Here is an 18,197-nt window from a genome sequence, read left to right on the forward strand (position 1 = left end):
CTAGAAGTGTAATAGCCTTTTTACTGCAGACAATGGTTGGCTGAACACCTCTCAGCATGGTGTAACATTTAGTCCATAGGCAAGACCCAATAAAATTAAACATATAAAGATAATGTGATGAAATCGGAAAGCTTGACATACACCAGCGGCAAGAATTATACTTAGTAGATGGATGTGTTAAGTCCATAAATTAAAACCCCAGTAAAAATTACATTTTTCATACTAAACTTAATAATGTGGTCTCTGTTTTTATGTGTTGTATAAAACTTTTACATACTTTTCCTTCACCCCCTAATTTATTTCTATCATCTCTTCATTTTGATGATGTTTTACTCAGGGTATTTAATAATAAGTTTCAAGTGGAAATCCCAAGTTAACATCAGATACCGAGAAGCCCCACAGAAACTCAATTCAGCTTTTGCCCAATCTGTAAAAATCATAAGAAACTTAAGACAAGGCATCTTTTCACAAGTTCTCGTTAGGAATTGACTTCACACTCAAAGGAAAAAACGTTAGTCCTTGGGTCATAGTCTTTGCCCTGGTCTATTCATTTACTTAGTTCTTTCCAGAGGAAGACGATGCAAACAAACTTGTCCCTGCCAATGTAAGATGACCAATACTCAAACATCACAGGATTAACAATTCACTAAAAGCTCATCGCCATCTGAGGATTAGGAAGACTTTCTCTTCTCCTACTCCTATATAGCTTTAATATTATTAGGGAATCAGTCCAGAGAGCACTAGTTGCAGTCATCTGCAGAACTATAATGCTTAAGGAGGATACAAGGAAGTTTCTTATAAGTACTCTCCTACAGAGTCCTAATTTTTAAAAATAATTATCAATCCAATTGTAAATTAATAGATTTTTGAGATGTTTCGGAAACCAGCACAACTGATTAAGGAAAACTGAGGATTAGGAAGACTTTCTCTTCTCCTACTCCTATATAGCTTTAATATTATTAGGGAATCAGTCTTAGTATTGTACAGGAGGTCAAACGTAATTGAGTAAGCTATTTTTGACATATAATTATGATAATAGGCTATTATTGATGATTACAGTAATTAAATCATTGAGAAGCAAGTTGAACATATATGCGGAAACTGCTTTATTATTCTAGAAACATCCAGAGATAGAAAAAAGGGTTTAACATGACAGAGTCTTAATTGTACTAAAGGCTGGATAAGTCTTTAGTATTAATATAAATTAGTAAGAGAAATAGGTACAGCCAGTAACTGACAGATGTTTAACTTACCACATGTAATAGATTGCAAAATGCTATGTAAATTATATTTTTGTATCCCTTGCCCCAAGATGCATTATTCTTAACAATTCTGATGCTATTGTTTCTGTGACTGTAGAACTCACTGTGAATGCTATATCAGAGAAGGAACCTGCTGAGGGGAACATGCAAATATGATTAATACTATTCTTTACATCATTCTCAGATTATGAATGAGCCTATATAGCCCTTATGCTTGTAAAATAAACTCACAGCATCATCCTACAGAAGCGCCACAGCTTAAACGGCTTCCAGCCTTCAACTACTACTCCACTACAAATAGAGGTCCATCCAGGATTCTCATTAGGCTTCCTTTAAGCCTTCTGGAACCTTCTCATCTAGCTATCCCTGTTCCTAAAAGAAATAGAGCAATGCAAAAAGAACTGGTGGATAAAACAAGATGAAATGCAGTAGATAGGAACCACAAAATGAGGTGTAAACCACAACAGTGCCTATTATATGTGTAATTAACCAGATTTAGTTTTGAAAGCTACAAAATCTTATCATTATACCATTTACTTACAATACTTGAAATAACATAAAGACCAACTTTATTTCTCTCATAAACAATTATGTCTTATATCCTTTTTTCTTTAGACTTCTGAGTAAAATTGCACTTAGCACATGAACCCCTTCTGTCATGCAATATTTAGTTTACACAAGCATCTGTCAAAAATTAAAACTATAATTAACATCTAGTATTTCTACCATCCTGTAAACATTAAATGTTTTGTATAAACCAATGGCCATATCATTAAACTTTGATTTACATGAATCATTACCAACCTAATGCTGATTGCTGGGGAGGCAACTGTATAATTAAATCATCACCTACTTATACCAAATGTGCTTCAGTGCCCTTGATTACGATTTAGCAATATGGAAAGTAATGCAAGAAATATATCATGCCCTACGTGTTGATTTTGATACAAAGTGCAGAAACTGACACATCTGTCCTTTCTCACAATTAATCACTTTTTGATTTCTAGTTTCATCTGTATCAGAGCTAAAGAATGTTTGATTATTATATGAAATTAAAAGTAAGGAAAATACCCAAGTTTCAATTATTTTTCTAGGTGGAATTGGGATCATATGTTATTTCTGTAAGCGACAACCATACCATCAAAAAATAATTGGCATTAGAAAAATTGAAAAGAGGAAAAACATTCATGCATAAGGTAACGAGATTCGAACAAGATTCAGTCCTTGGCCCTCTGTTGTTCTCTCTTTATACTTCATCTCTTGGCAAACTAATAAACTCATTTGGCTTCCAGTATCATCTATATGCAGATGATACCCAAATCTACCTGTCTTCTCCTGATCTCTCTCCATCTCTCATGTCCCGTATTACCAATTGCTTGTCTGCTATTTCTTCATGGATGTCACAACACTACCTGAAACTTTTCTCCCTCCATCTCCACTCCACTACCTGAATTCTCTATCACCATTAACAACACGACTATCTCTCCTACTAATCAGGCCCAATGCCTTGGGGTCAACCTTTCCTTCATCCCTCACATTCAGTTCCTCGCCAGATCCTGCCGCTTGCACCTAAAAAACATCTCTCGCATCCGCCCATTCCTCACCCAAGAATCCATAAAAACTCTGGTTCATTCACTTATCATTTCCCATCTTGACTACTGCAACACTCTTCTGGTTGGCATTCCACTGTCTCGACTCTCTCAGTCTGTCCTAAATGCTGCTTCTCGGCTTATCTTCCTTGCACGCCACTTCTCTTCTGCTTCCCCACTCTGTGAAACCCTCCACTGGCTCCCAATTACCTTTAGAATTACATTTAAAATCCCGGTACTAACATATAAGGCCCTCCATAACACTGCTCCTCCATACATTTCTGCCCTCATAAGCAAATACTCTCCTACTCGATCCTTACGTTCTTCCCATGGGCTAAGGCTCTCCTCCTCACTTATCACCGCTTCCTTTTCCCGTCTACAAGATTTCACTTGGGCTGCCCCATATCTCTGGAATATACTTCCACCGAACGTTCAGCATTCACCCTCCACCGAACATTCAGCATTCAACCTCCCTCCCAACATTCAAGAAACATCTCAATACCCACTTCTTCAGAGAAGCCGCACCATCTTAGCTGCTAGAACTTCCTTGTCACTGCCCTGCCAGATATTTCCCTTTCTAATAAAACTCATTGCCTTGACAACAAAAAAAAAAAAACCCACAGATTTAATGTGCGTGGACTTTGGAGAGGATTTGGAGAGTGAAAAACAAAAAGATTTGTTTTCATAGCTTAAAACCAAAATGTTTTTTTTCTCAATACTAATAAAGAAATCAAATGCCAAGAGTTGCAGCTTACTGTCTGTGAAAGGCTCTCTAAAGAAGAATTTGAGGACTTTAATATGTGGTCTTCAAAATACCAACAGCACTGACTTGATGTAGAAGCTCTGCAGCTACCCCTTCTTGTGGTTTGAAGAATATTGCCACAGATTGCTGCCCAAATGGGATCCTTTTCCCATGCATTTTCAAAAGGGTCTGAGTAGACTTCGAGCTGCAGTGTTCACTGAGCCAGTGCTAGATCCAAACACATCTCCTGCATAGAAAATAGCTGGGTGGTTATTCTGCCAAATCCCCTATTCATTTGCAAACATGACACCCAATTGAAATGCCGTACTTTTATTTTTACTTTTTTTTTGACACGGAGGAGAGAGAGGTGCCGGTCGCCCGTGAATCAGCTTTCAGCAACCGTTCGGCACCCCTCAGTCTCCTTCGCGAGGCCTCTAGCTAGGTCACGGTGCTGGCACTTCATGCTGAGCAGGGAAAAGAAAATGTCGGTGCGCTGAGCTAGTCACAGGCTCAAATAATACAAATGTATAATACGAGGCCTACCAAACAGGTGTAAGCATGCTGCAAAAACAGTGTATTGGCTGTACAATGTATACAAAAAACAGAAACTGTCTGCGCTTCTTACCCTACTAAAGTTGGGAACAAATACATAAACATAATATAAATGAGAGGTTTTGGTTATATGAATTGGCCAAAGCATAATTAGGCTCACCCGCCACGTCAAGGCACACTTTTTTTTTTGTACTTCATGCTGAGCACCAGAATATGAAGTCATATACCGGCGCTCAGCAATGAAGCAGTGCGCACCGCGGCTGAGCAGTGAGAGAGAGGCCTTGCGCTCCCACCGCAGGATTTCTGCAAGGCAAGTGTACTTCAAAGGGGCAAAGAGGGAGAAGGTAGATAGTGAGAAGGGGGGAGGGGGTATATAGTGAGAAGGGGGAGAGGGGACCAAGATGGCACAGGCAGGTGGTTTATGGGACAAAGATGGAACAGGCCAGGCTGTTAAGGGACAAAGATGGCACGTCCTATGTGTGTAACTTGGGTGCTGATCAGGTTCTATGTTGGCAATGTCTACACTAAGGCTGGCCTTTGGGGTGTGCAACCTCTGAAAACACTAGGAAATTTTTCAGCCTAATCTTGGCTCTGCTGAGTCAGTGGGGTCTGGTGGTCCTGGTTTACCTTGATGCTGAAAAACCTTTTGACATACTTCACTGGGGCTATATGAGAGAAACTCCCTCAGCAAAGTTTTTGTCAGACCTGCATGTAAATCTTGATACATATGTCTGCAGGGAGGGCTTAGGTGAGCAGGCTGTACAGGTTGGTCATAAAACATACAGAGCTCATATTCTAAAGGCATCATTTCAGATTGTTATGACAGGCTTTTGCATTACTAAGGAGACACACAATTGCCTCCTGAGAAATGTCTGTTTACCACAGAACAGTGGCACAGAGGGTTACATAACATGTCAGGAGTATTGAGATGCAGTCATTACTGGGAAGTGGATAGGAAAGTTCTTTACAGATGGTACTATGTCCTTTCCAAGCAGGCCCATTGATTCCCAAACTATCATAGGGAATGCTGAAAGAGGTGCCATGCTGTGAGTACAAGGTTTCATACATGGTGGGAATGACCACTCCTTTAGGGATTCTGGGACCAGATTTTTTTCAAATCACAAATGGTTTAGGTAAACTCAAAAAAAAAATGTTCAGAGCTGTGGGAACTAATGTTCAATGTGGCTAGGTTTAAGATAATGCACCTAGTGCATAAAAACCCAAGGGCAGAGTATAGAATATATGATACTGCCTTAATCTCAACATCTGAGAAAAGGGAATTACGGGTGATTATTTCACTGGATTTAAAGGTAGGCAGACAATGCAGTAGAGCAGCAGGTAATGCTAGCAGAATGCTCGGTTGTATAGCGAGAGGTACTAGCATTAGAAAGAGCTCATGCCATTGTACAGAGCACTTGTGAGAATTGTGTACAGTACTGGAGACCGTATCTACAGAAGGATATAGATACGTTGGAGAAAGTTCAGAGAAAGGTTGCTAAACTGGTTCATGGCTTGCAGGATAAAAAGGGTAGTGGATGCATGGAATATCCTTCAACACTGAAGGAGTATAAAAAAGCAGGGCAAAGGCATAACGTTAAGCTACATATAAGATAAGGCCATGGACTAAGGAAAGTATTCAGAGGTTGGGCAGACTAGATGGGCAGAATGGTTCTTATCTGCCGTCACTTCATATGTTTGTTTTTCTATGTTGTGTTGCTCAGAGAAAACAGGATGGGGATCTGTTGTTTTTTTTATTTTTATTGGTCTGTGAAATGTTCACGGTTTGTGTCTGTTTCCAAGTAATGGTGAGATAATATGTTACCTTGTATCCATTGTTTCAAAAAAGCTTACTGTGACAAGTTATTCTCTACTAGATTCCTGTCTACCTGAAAGAGAAAATCATCATCAAAGTTAAAAAAAAAAACCAACATAGATTTGTATTAGCACCTATGACCTTACTTTTTATAAGACATGCTCTAGATTTAATCAATAACCAATTAACCAAGAACTCAATAAAGCATCTACCTGTTTACGCAGAATTTGTCATCAGTTCCTGGATTTAATGATTTCCTTTATAAAATGATATAACTTTTTTTTTATGTCGCAACATAAATAGAGATTGTAATATCTCCACCAAGGGAAACTCTTCCAAGAAGACCGTGAAGAGTAGGTCGATTTGCATGATTTTTGAGTCAACTGTAGTGGCTCAAACATCACATTTTGAAATTTTACAATGCCAACTCTATCTTCTTCACAATCAGAAAATGCCTCCTGTTGCCCCTCCGTGGTTGTCACGAAGGAAAGGATCTGCTTTTGGTTTTGCCATTGGGATGTACCATGAAAAGTATATTGGTGTCACATTGCAGTTTTGAAGAAAGCCACACTCAACTTGAAATTAAAGTTAACGTGAATGTCAATATAGATTTATGCAAATAATGCTTCCACGGTAAAGGCTATTTTAGAAGAGTTGCGTAGGAGAATCCAACTCTTACGGAATTTGTGTGCTAAATTACTACAATTATTAAATCACCATACTTAAATATAAAACGTGGACACCAGATAAAAAGGCATGGCCTATTTATTTAGAAATACTTTTTATTTTTTTTCTATGCAAAGGTCCAGGATGATAATGACCATTTCCTTGCTATCTTGGGATGTCTGAATTTAATTTGAGTAAAGTGTCTGCTGCCAGTTGATTGATTGTGATATCAGTGCTTGCATCCTTAGAAAATAATGAATTTTAAGTCCCTTTTAGATTTGGGATTTATAGAGAAATATCTCAATAAATGGGGGTGCCTACCAACATCAGTGGGAATGCCCACTGACGTCATCCTTGGCAGCGTCCCCAAAGGGTAGGCTCTGGGTAGTTAAGTATTGAGCATTCCATGCAGTTTTTCACTCGATAAGACTTACAAGAAAGTATTCAAAATAAATAACTAAATATCCTCTTTCGTATTTTTCTCTTTTATGTTTGCAGGGTGTTCAGGACCTCTTGGAATGGAAGGAGGAATAATCTCAAATCAACAAATAACAGCATCTTCAACTCATCGAGCACTTTTTGGATTACAAAAGTGGTACCCATATTTTTCCCGTTTGAATAAAAAAGGTCTTGTAAATGCTTGGACGTCTGCTGAAAATGACCGATGGCCGTGGATTCAGGTAACCGTTATATTTTTGTGATTTTTGTGCACATTTTTTACATGTTTTTTTTATTATTTATTTTTACATGTAAGAATATAAGGAGGTATAACAAAGAAATCCAAAAGTTCAACATTTTGGTTGCCGAATTATATATAAGAACCATTTGCCTGCAATTTTTGAACAATAGAACTTCAAAACCTTCTTGGTCCTTAGTGTTGACTTATGCCTACCTATGCAAGTTTAAATTCTGTCAGTTTATTATTATCAGTACTTTTATAGGAGACTATTCCATATATCTTTAGGACCCAAGTCTGTCAATCCAACTTTTCTCTGCTGAAGTCTCCATTTTTTAAAAGCTCAGAATATTTGCTATATTAAAGAGTTTCAGTGTTCTACAGCCCAAATGCATAGTTCAATCAGTAAGGTGGCTCAAGAATAATGTCTTACTGATTTAAGTAGACTTTTATATAGCCAACCAAGCTATTATTGGATGAAGCTCACTTTCATAATGTAACATAAAGTCTGGAAAATGAAATCTAAACTCTCCTACTTTATTTATGGAGAACAAGCAGATTTCGTAGCAAAAAAGTGAAAATTAACTATAACATTAAAATTCACAATATACAAAAATTAACACCCCTTAGGACAGACTGGTACAGAAGATGACCCTGCTTGCGTAAATCTATTACAAACTCACCTGCCAACTCCCTCCTTGGTGAATATGTATCAAAGGTGCATTACATTGAAATAAAATATCCATGGTAGACTGAGTTATTATGTGTATGAACCATTATAACATATTAACATATTGTATTATTACAATCATATGAAAGGCTCCAGGGTCCATACATCAAAATGGATTTTCTCTGAAAAGAAAAAATGGAAATGGAAAAATGGAATCCTGAAGTGGCAGAAATCTTTGCACAAACACATCTTGTCTGCTTTGGGGCAGAAACAGAAAATAGCGTTTAAATGGCATCTTTAGAGGACTTTACAGGATTTTATTTCATTTTGAAGAAGGGATACACATGAGAGAATTAATATTTGTATGAATTAATCAGTTATTAAGATATTTAATAGATTTGTTTAGCTTAAGAATAAATGTTATGTTAATATAACACAAGTAAATACACAAAGATGTGTGTTCTATTGCTTTGTATGTATTGCCCCTAAATAAACCTTATTGACAATGGAAGCAAATTAAACTAACGTGACATTGAATTGCATTATTAAATGAGAAGTTTTATAAGAAGCAAGGTCAGATGTATCACAATACTAATTTTAGGGTGAATGATTATAAACCAATACAATTAATTAATTTTCTTACAATGTGACACACTGATATTTGTAAAGTTTAACTATTTGTTACCTGTTTATCAGTGCCCAGATTATTTACATTTTGTACAGGGAGTAATGTACGTTTTGTACAGATTCCCTACCTCTACTGTCTTTTTTTATCATGAACCTTTTATTTTACCATCATTTTCCATGTTACAGTCTATAATACCTTTCAATGTGTGTTCTGCTACAGTGATAGTTTTCTAATCAAAGTCACAGAGATATTTACTAAATCCAGAATTTAAAAGTGAGTTGACCATCACCAACTTGCTTCTGCAATATGAAAACCTTTCCTAAATGTCTTTATCCTGAATGAGGAGTTGAGTAGGTCCAGTATAATATATAGTATAAGATTAAAGAGAGAGTGAAGCGACTTCCAAGATTCTGTCTCGCCCCAAATTGAACATGGAAGCTTAATAAGTAAGTTGACCTGGGGGCTCTCCCTTCATACTTTAACGCTTCACTCAGATTTCAGTAATAGCATATTACTTGAAAAAAGTGTCCCATTTTGATCAAGTAGGATTCCAAAGATTCTTGATTGATTAAAATGAATGCAAACCTTCACAAAATGCTGCGCTAATGGATTAATGCAGGCAGGTGTGATGTGAGATCTGGAAGATACAATGCTGAATAATCTAAAAAAATAAATAAAATAATAACAATTATTTCACTCCTGAGTTAAACTGTGGTTTTGCAGTAGCAACTTTGTAACAGTAGAAATAATGTCCAACTCACAAATTTACTATTGCTAACTCACATTTGCAATAGCCGAAATTAAGATACACTCAGTCGCAAGAGAGTGCTTTGATGTGAGTTGAAAACACAGGAAAAATGGTGAAAATAAAATATATTAAAAATATCTGATAGGTGTTCATAGTAATTCATCCCATGCCTGCCCCTCCCTCCATCAACTGTCATATCAAACAGGGGGTGCTAAATTGTAATATAAAAATAAAAACCATCCTCCTTCTCTAATTTCCCCTGGAGAGGTGGAAAGGGTTGAGTAAAGAATGCTTATTATACCCTCAATTGAGTCTGGCCAGTTGGCTTATCTCTCGATTGACCACTTGACCTGTTAGTAAGTAGACCCAATAGGCTACCAACTAATTTACAAGAACTATTGTCAACCATTATACAATTTAGGACAACTCCTTGTTCCAAGTCACGCTAATGGTGCTTTGTCTGTTTGTTTTATTATTAATGATCAGTTTATAGTTGAATGTTGAAGGACATTTGCAGTTTCATTTGCATTAATCTTAAATTCCCCCATTTCGCTTTTATTTTTCACGTGCAGATATGCATCTCTCAATTAGCATATCATTTCATTGACTTGCTTTCGCTTGATAAAATGAAAATTAAATGTGCTATTAAAACATTCTTTCACACTATGTAATTAGTTATGGTGTTACATTAGATATAATTGGTTTGCCAGCTAACAGGTCATTGATTATATTTGTGAAAAGGAGTTACACTACTTGCTTATGAAATACAGGACCTATATTATACTTAACTATAGATGTGCTTTGCTTATTAAAATAATTTATGGGTTCTATTTAAAACATCAAAATTAAATGTTATAATGTGCATAAGTTTCTTTTTTAATATGCATGCATATACGCATGGTATATTTAGCAGTAATTATGTAGTTCAAAGAACACTAATCATACAGGGTACAATGTTGTATAGTGATAGGTATTAGTAGCAGAAAGAGGTAGCTTGGAAGAAAAACAAAAAAAGAGAGAGGCCATAAGATAGAGATGTCTGAGCCTATATTTTTTCAGTAAAAGGGCAGTGGGGGGGTGCGAGGGGGGGGGGAGAACACAAAATGTAATGCCCTAAAGGAGAGGATCCTGAATGGGGGTATAAAATCCCCGGAGACACACAAATACAGGCTGAAAGTAGCCTTTACATATATTATAATAGAGAATTTAGGATTGCTAGCTGCTATGTACTTTCACCCATCTAATGATTCCAGATTACAAAATATTTTGGTATGCTAAAAGCTTGTATTTTCAATTTTATTTGCATAATGTTGTAGAATTAAGTAAGAACCTACAACCTATTTTAGTTACATCTATACCAAATACAAATGTAATTTCATTATACACAAAAAAGAGCCCATGGCCTTTAGACATTTATGTTCATTTAATGAAGTCTGTAACAATTTTACATTTAAATGTATTCAGTATCTACAGAACATGTTAATGCGACAAAAAAAAGCCCTGTAGAGGACAAAAATAGTAATAGAAATTATTTTCTATTAAGTAGATGCCAATATCCCCGAGCAACCATATTATAATTAATAATTAACTTTGCTAACATCAGAAATTAATGTAAAATATAAAAGAATGTGGGTCAAAATATGTATCAGGCCCTTTATTAAACTTCTTTCCCTTAAGCCTCATAGTTATTAGATTAATTTCCCGTTGAGTATCAAGCTCTTCTTTAATCGACCCCAAATGGAAACTTAAACATTTCATTCTGATTAATAATAAAATTGAAACTCCAAGTTCTGGGTTACAGAGGACATTTTTTATTCCTAAAAAATAATAATGTGTGTAGACTTTCATTCCCAGGTATATTTCATGTAGTTTGTAACATATTTTTGTCACAGCTGTATATATAATGAATGACTCATTTGAATGCGGTGATGACATCACATTTTTAATTAACCCTGCATTTATAAAATGTTCTTGTTTTGTTCTACAGCTAAAAATGTTTTGAATATTTTTTATGTTAACATCGGAATTGTTTGGAAGCGTAAACATAGCAATGCAAATATGTTTATAAATCATTTTTATGAAGATGTTTTGCAGATTGTGAAATTATACCTTTTTGGCAAGCAAGCAGAAGTTTTAGAATTATAATTAAGGCATGTGATCTCATAACTATATTTTAGCAGATTATGCTACTTCACTGGGGAAAACTAAAATGAATTTTTTTTTTAGGTTTTATTTTATTTAACCAATGCATTGTTTTAAGGTGATGCAGGGAATTTATAAATAAAAGGAACTTATTGTGAATTTGCATAACGAATATCATGTGGTAGGAGAATGTCAAGTATAGATGTCAGTATAAAATGTTCATGCCTTCAGCAAAGATAGTGGGAGTAGGATTAGGCAATAGGCATTACCATCATGTTATTCCTTCATAATGTTGATAGAAGGTAATGTGAAATGTGAAAAAAAAAATCAATTAAAAAGGTTAGAGCCACATCTTTGAACATTGTACAGCTTACTATCATCACCTTGAGACATCATCAATGAACAGTTTGTCAAAAAAGAAGGCCTTGTTCCAGTACATATTTTTCCAGTCACCCTGTTTAGAGAATCCCAGGACAAACGATTAATTTTGGACAATTCTATATTTTGAATGAAATACTCAGAATCCATTACCCAGTTTAATACACTTCTCTTTAATTCATACATATTTACAGTATCTCACAAAAGTGAGTACACCCTTCCCATTTTTGTAAATCTTTTTCACGTGACAACACTGAAGAAATTACACTCTGCTACAATGTATTGTAGTGAGTGTAGAGCCTGTATAACCGTGTAAATTTTGTTTTCCTATCAAAATAACTCAACACAGCCATTAATGTCTAAACCTTGGCAACAAAAGTGAGTACACCCATAATTGGAAATGTCCAAAATGGGCCCAATTAGCCATTTTCCCTCCCCGGTGTTATGTGACTTGTTACTGTTACAAGGTCTCAGGTGTGAATGTGGAGTAGGTGTGTTAAATTTGGTGTTATCGCTCTCACACTCTCTCATACTGGTCACTGGAAGTTCAGCGTGCCACCTCATGGCAAAGAACTCTCTGAGGATCTGAAAAAAAAGAATTGTTGCTCTACATAAAGATGGCCTAGGCTATAAGAAGATTGCCAAGACCCTGAAACTGAGCTGCAGCACGGTGGTCAAGACCATACAGCGGTTTCACAGGTCAGGTTCCACTTGCACATGCTCAGTGGCATCCAGAGGTTGTTTTGGGGAAATAGACATATGAGTGCTTCCAGCATTGCTGCAGAGGTTGAATGGGTGGGGGGTCAGCCTGTCAGTGCTCAGACCATACGCCACACACTGCATCAAATTGGTCTGCATGGCTGTCGTCCCAGAAGGAAACCTCTTCTAAAGATGATGCACAAGAAAGCCCGCAAACAGTTTGCTGAAGACAAGCAGACTAAGGACATGGATTACTGGAACCATGTCCTGTGGTCAAATGAGACCAAGATTAATTTATTTGGTTCAGATGGTGTCAAGTGTGTGTGGTGGCAACCAGTTGAGCAGTACAAAGACAAGTGTGTCTTGACTACAGTCAAGCATGGTGTTGGAAGTGTCAAGGTCTGGGCCTGCATGAGTGCTGCCGGCACTGGGGAGCTACAGTTCATTGAGGGAACCATGAATGCCAACGTGTACTGTGACATACTGAAGCAGAGCATGATGCCCTCCCTTCGGAGACTGGGCTGCAGGGCAGTATTCCAACATTAAATTACCCCAAACACCTCCAAGACGACCACTGCCTTGCTATAGAAGCTGAGGGTAAAGGTGATGGACTGGCCAAGCATGTCTCCAGAAAAAAACCCCTATTGAGCATCTGTGGGGCATCCTCAAAAGGAAGGTGGGGGAGCGCAAGGTCTCTAACATCCACCAGCTCTGTGATGTCATCATGGAGGAGTTGAAGAGGACTCCAGTGGCAACCTGTGAAGCTCTGGTGAACTCCATACCCAAGAGGGTTAAGGCAGTGCTTGGAAAATAATGGTGGCCACACAAAATATTTGGGCCCAATTTGGACATTTCCACTTAGTGTCTTTCTACAGAGAAAAGATCCTAATATATGAACAAGTGGCTTTTACAGCTTAACTAATATGGAAATGAAAAGTTTTAGTTTTATACTTTAAGTATGTTTCAATAAGTATTTAAGTATGTTTTCACAAAAGATGAACACTCACATTCTGGATTATTTCCATTTATCACCTTACCTTCTCATTATTTTATCTTTACAATGTAAATGTGAAGGATGCCAAAAATCATTCAGTGGCAGTAATACTAGTAATGTGTTTTGGTACTGAGATGCTGGCATTTTTCCTAGAAAATTGGGACTTTTGACATTCTACTGGCCATTTGATGTTGCCAGAGTGCAGCAGTAATGTCACAACGCAGAGATAATGTTCTTATTTTTCTAACACACATCTCTACAATTCTTCACACATAATAAATAATATATTTGCATTATCTGCTGTCAAATTTGCTAGTTATTTTTTTAGAGAAATAGGTCTAGTGAGAATTAAGCACAGCTGGGTTTTTAGATTCAGTTGTGTACAATAATAAAATTACTGTTCAGTAACCGATTCAAATACTTATGTTAACACATTGTGAATTAATAACTTTTTTCACGTCTTGAGAGCTCTTTGAGTGGAAATGGAATTCCTGAAGAGACCACGTTCTAGATTTATAGTTAAGGCAAATATATAATATCCCTCAGCTAGTGTAATCTCCACTAAGACTAAGCTAATAACTTAATAGGCAAAATAAAGAAATTTGGTTTTGTGATCTCTAATTATGTCAAGAATCGCTAGAGAATTCTTTTGAAAAGACCGCTTGCAGATTGTAGTTTAATTAGACTTGTGCTTTCGTATTCGGGCGAACATGAAAACGAACACGAAGGGTGCGTTTTGGTTGTTCAGCCCGAATACCCAACATATGAACATGGCGGCGATAAAACGTATACGAAGACACACGACACGAAGAATCTTTGTGTTCATCTTCATCTTCGTTTACTAATCTCTCTGGTTCTTCCCCATCTAGCCTACTTTATCTACGCAGCATCACAGGGGTTAGCGGGAGCCAAAATCCGTAGGTTTGCCAATAAAGTCGTTCTTATGGCCCTTTAACTCCTGATGGCGAACCTACGGATTTCCGCTCCTGTTAACCTCTGCGATGCTGTGTAGAAAATTGGAGCGGAAATCCGTAGGTTCGCCGTTAACTCTTGGAGCGGAGAAACAAGCCAAGCTCCCCGTCAGGCAAGTTCCCCGTCAGCCATTGGTTGATGCTAGAGGAGGCCCCTGCAGGCAACCAATAGACTCGCTCGCACGGCCCTTTAACTCCTGATGGGGAACTTGGCCTGTTTCTCCGCTCCAAGAGTTAAGGGCCTTGAAGTGTGGAGACCAGCAGTTTCTCCTAGCCAAGTTGCGGCACCAAGATTTTAAAAGTCTGTACGAGCGACTCTATTGGTCGCCAGCAGGGGGCTCATCTGCCATCAACCAATAAAGTTCAGTTGCACTTCATTGGTTGATGGCAGAGGAGGCCCCTGCCGGCGACCAATAGAGTTGCTCGTACGGACATTTAAAATCCTGGCACCAAAGCTGCTGCGTAGTGCGTACCGTGTTAATCCGTACTAACCCCTTCTACAAAAAATGGCAAAAAATAAGAAAAGAAACAAACACGAACAATGTATACAAACATATTCACCCGAACCGGACACAGGAACGGGTGAATATTTGTGGAATATGAAGATTTTTTTCCCACACGAAGACGAACACGAAGAGTTGGTCGGCGACCAAGTCTAGTTTTAATATTTCATATTAATGCTAAGCCATATAATATTTTATTTTGTTGGTTAAATGCCATATTTTTGTCTCAAGTGGAAATATATTTAATATTTAATGTAAACAAAATATTGCAGGGCCGAACACACAATGCATTCGCTAAGGTCCTCTTTTTGTGCAAATTGTGTCTGCTTGAAGCAAGTCAATGGCAGGAAAATCAAGGCCTCCCATTTATTTAAAATGCATATGATGACTAGAGTATGCCTTTAACATTTCTATATATATTTTTTTTTGGACCAAAATATACCTTTTACAATATAGTCATATTGGATAATTAGACAAATGGGATACAAATTCTAACTGCAGGTAAGAGCCAATTAGCAATTTTTGTCTCTATTACGTGAAAACAGAAAACAATTTGATTTAGTAGGAAAACCTTGTTCTTATTACATACATTATCAAACTCTCTCACAAACACAGCGCTTAAATTAGCCTAAACATATCTGTTGAAGTAATGAAGTAATGAATCCATCAATGCTCTTGTGTGTGTGTGTCCCAAGAACTACATTGTTGATGGTTCTGATGACTAGTTTCCAAGTACTATTAACACTGCTTAATCATATTCATGAAATCATATGGATAAAAACATATTTCTGGCTACTAAAATGATTTACTATACCTAAATTCTGATGCTAGTTACACACAAAATGAACTTTTTTATAACCTTTTTATTGTTGGTGGTTTATTTTCTGTCTTTGTCTTTATCCAGTTATTTTACAGGGTTATTAATTAACAAAATCTGGTTAACAATCTAAAGACTCATGAACAAACCTGAGAACTACCCAGTAATCACCCTCTTCTGGGGGAGAAACATGTGAAGGACAGGGACAGGGACGGATATGAGTAGGGGTAGACTAACCCCAGGCAGCCTTTAGTGGATGGGAAGTAGGTAGAAAGCAGGGGTTAAATGGAAGAGAGTAGGTGGAATGTGAATGGGGAGTCGGTGTGAAGAAATGCCCGGAACAAAAATGACTCTGCAATCTGATGAAGTCCATAACTTAGATGGACATTAACCCTTTATATAAAGTATAAGCAGAGATTGCCAGTCAGCACAAATTGGCCTGAATGTTGGATGGAATATTGATTGGAGTGGGTTATAACTTCTAACCTTTTGAGTTTGCCTAGATAGAGACTGTTTTAACATCACTGATGAATATAATCATATAACCCATACTTGGAAGTTTAATGTTGTTTGATTTGTTGTTCAAATGTGCTTCTGGATTCCCTATATATTCTGAGACCTTACCAATAAAAAAATATATTTCTTAAGGCACATCATTTCCATAACATATAAGGGACATAGCTGTGGTTGATTTGTGGTAGCTTATCAACCACATATGTTGAAGAAATATGGATGTGATATGAAAATCTCATCCTGGTGCAATTCTGTAAACGTTTTGTCAGAAGGACATAAAAGAATAGCCTTTGGTTTGGGTGGAGAGCTTGGTTTTTGAAGGGCATGACTTCAATGTCAGTGTGATGGCATGAGAAGAGAAATAAGATGGTCTGGGGACTGACCACTGAATGTACTATGACCATTCATAAAGTAAGTGTACTGGTGACACTCATTACCCATGGCCAAAAAGGCTTCCATAAATAAATGCTTATATGGTAATGTTAACCCAATGAAAAAGGCATTCACAAATGAAAAACAAACAAATCTTCCAAATAAACTTGAAAAACATTAAAGCCAACAGCCAAATAAAAAAAAATTCTGCTTCGAACCATTTGCCATTACTTATACTGAAACGCAAATCATATACCTTAATTTCTGAACCTTATGTTTGCTTGTCACCTCTTTTTCTTCCAGTGAACAGAAATTTAGAATTGCTTGCTCTATTCAATTACCACAGCAAAGAAAATGAACAGCTTTATTGGGTTCCATCAGACCTTTTGTCCAGCTACTTATAACCCCTTATCTAAGTTGTTAAGGATAGCTATTTTATAATAATAACCCTTTTTATGCCTTTAATAATGGCATACTATTTAAAACATGACGACTGCATTTCACATTGATATATCATAATAATTATAGTATTATTAACTTCATGTATCAGAACATAAAAATGAGAAGAACTGCACCAGTAACAGCATGTGGCTTGCGGTGCAGCTGGGTCGTCGCTTATATATTGAAAAGTCAGATGAAAGCCAATACACACTCTAACATTATTTCGATGGTGCACTAGTGTCACTGTTTATTTATTGGCATATCAAAGCTGAGCTCATAATAACACACAAACATTTCTGGGCACATTGTCCCTTTCTCGATGTGTAGCTGTTTCTCTATCACATACATAAACATTATTATTTTCTGACTTTATCTAAGCTGAATGATTACACTACTGCACTAAGGATAAGGTTAATTACACAAAATAGCCCATGGAATAAAAAACAAGTTACAGAACTATAAGAAAACTTTAAAAGAAAGCATTGGCAGAAAAATGAGCACCTTACTTTGCGGAGTTGCTCGTTTTAGTTGAGGAGGGTGTTTTGATCACTCTAAGCATATACAGTATGTCCTAAGAAGACTTCATATGACAGAAAAGGTCATGTAAGTTGGTATCGTCAAATTGGTAATAAAAATCTAGTTGGGATAATCAGAATTATCCTTGCATAATTGCCCTTTTATTTATAAAATATACTGAACAAGTTTTAATCCACCCAGAAATGTCTTACCTTATAGGACTGCAAAACGAAAGACATGTGTACGTAAGTCCACAAAGGCTCCAATGTAGCTATCTACGTGACCACAGTAAAAAAAACATAGATTTGTGATGAAATTTACCAGATGGGAGAAAGTGTAAATTGCAAAATAAGTGTCCCTTCCGCTTAATGATGTCATGGTATAAAAGCGTTAGAATGGGTAAGATGATGTTACAGGGATTAGGTATAATACAAATGAGTTATGTTATTATAGGAAATACTGCAATGTGTAAGAAACCATCTGTGTGCTCAAATACACTATTACC

General features: G+C 36.9%; 1 protein-coding gene across 1 annotated transcript in view; it reads left to right on the forward strand.

The window, feature by feature from the left end:
* Positions 1–18,197, forward strand: part of LOC149303055 (EGF-like repeat and discoidin I-like domain-containing protein 3) — a 168,901-nt gene that overhangs the window by 96,574 nt on the left and 54,130 nt on the right. Inside the window, exon 7 of the mRNA XM_089481815.1 lies at positions 7,123–7,304. Within this exon, the coding sequence (XP_089337941.1) occupies positions 7,123–7,304 (182 nt within the window). The remainder of the gene's footprint in view (positions 1–7,122; positions 7,305–18,197) is intronic.

The sequence above is a fragment of the Sceloporus occidentalis genome, unplaced genomic scaffold (assembly GCF_023333645.1).
Source record: "Sceloporus occidentalis isolate IW3139 unplaced genomic scaffold, rSceOcc1.0.p SCAF_16, whole genome shotgun sequence".
In the NCBI taxonomy this organism is placed as follows: Eukaryota; Metazoa; Chordata; class Lepidosauria; order Squamata; family Phrynosomatidae; genus Sceloporus; species Sceloporus occidentalis.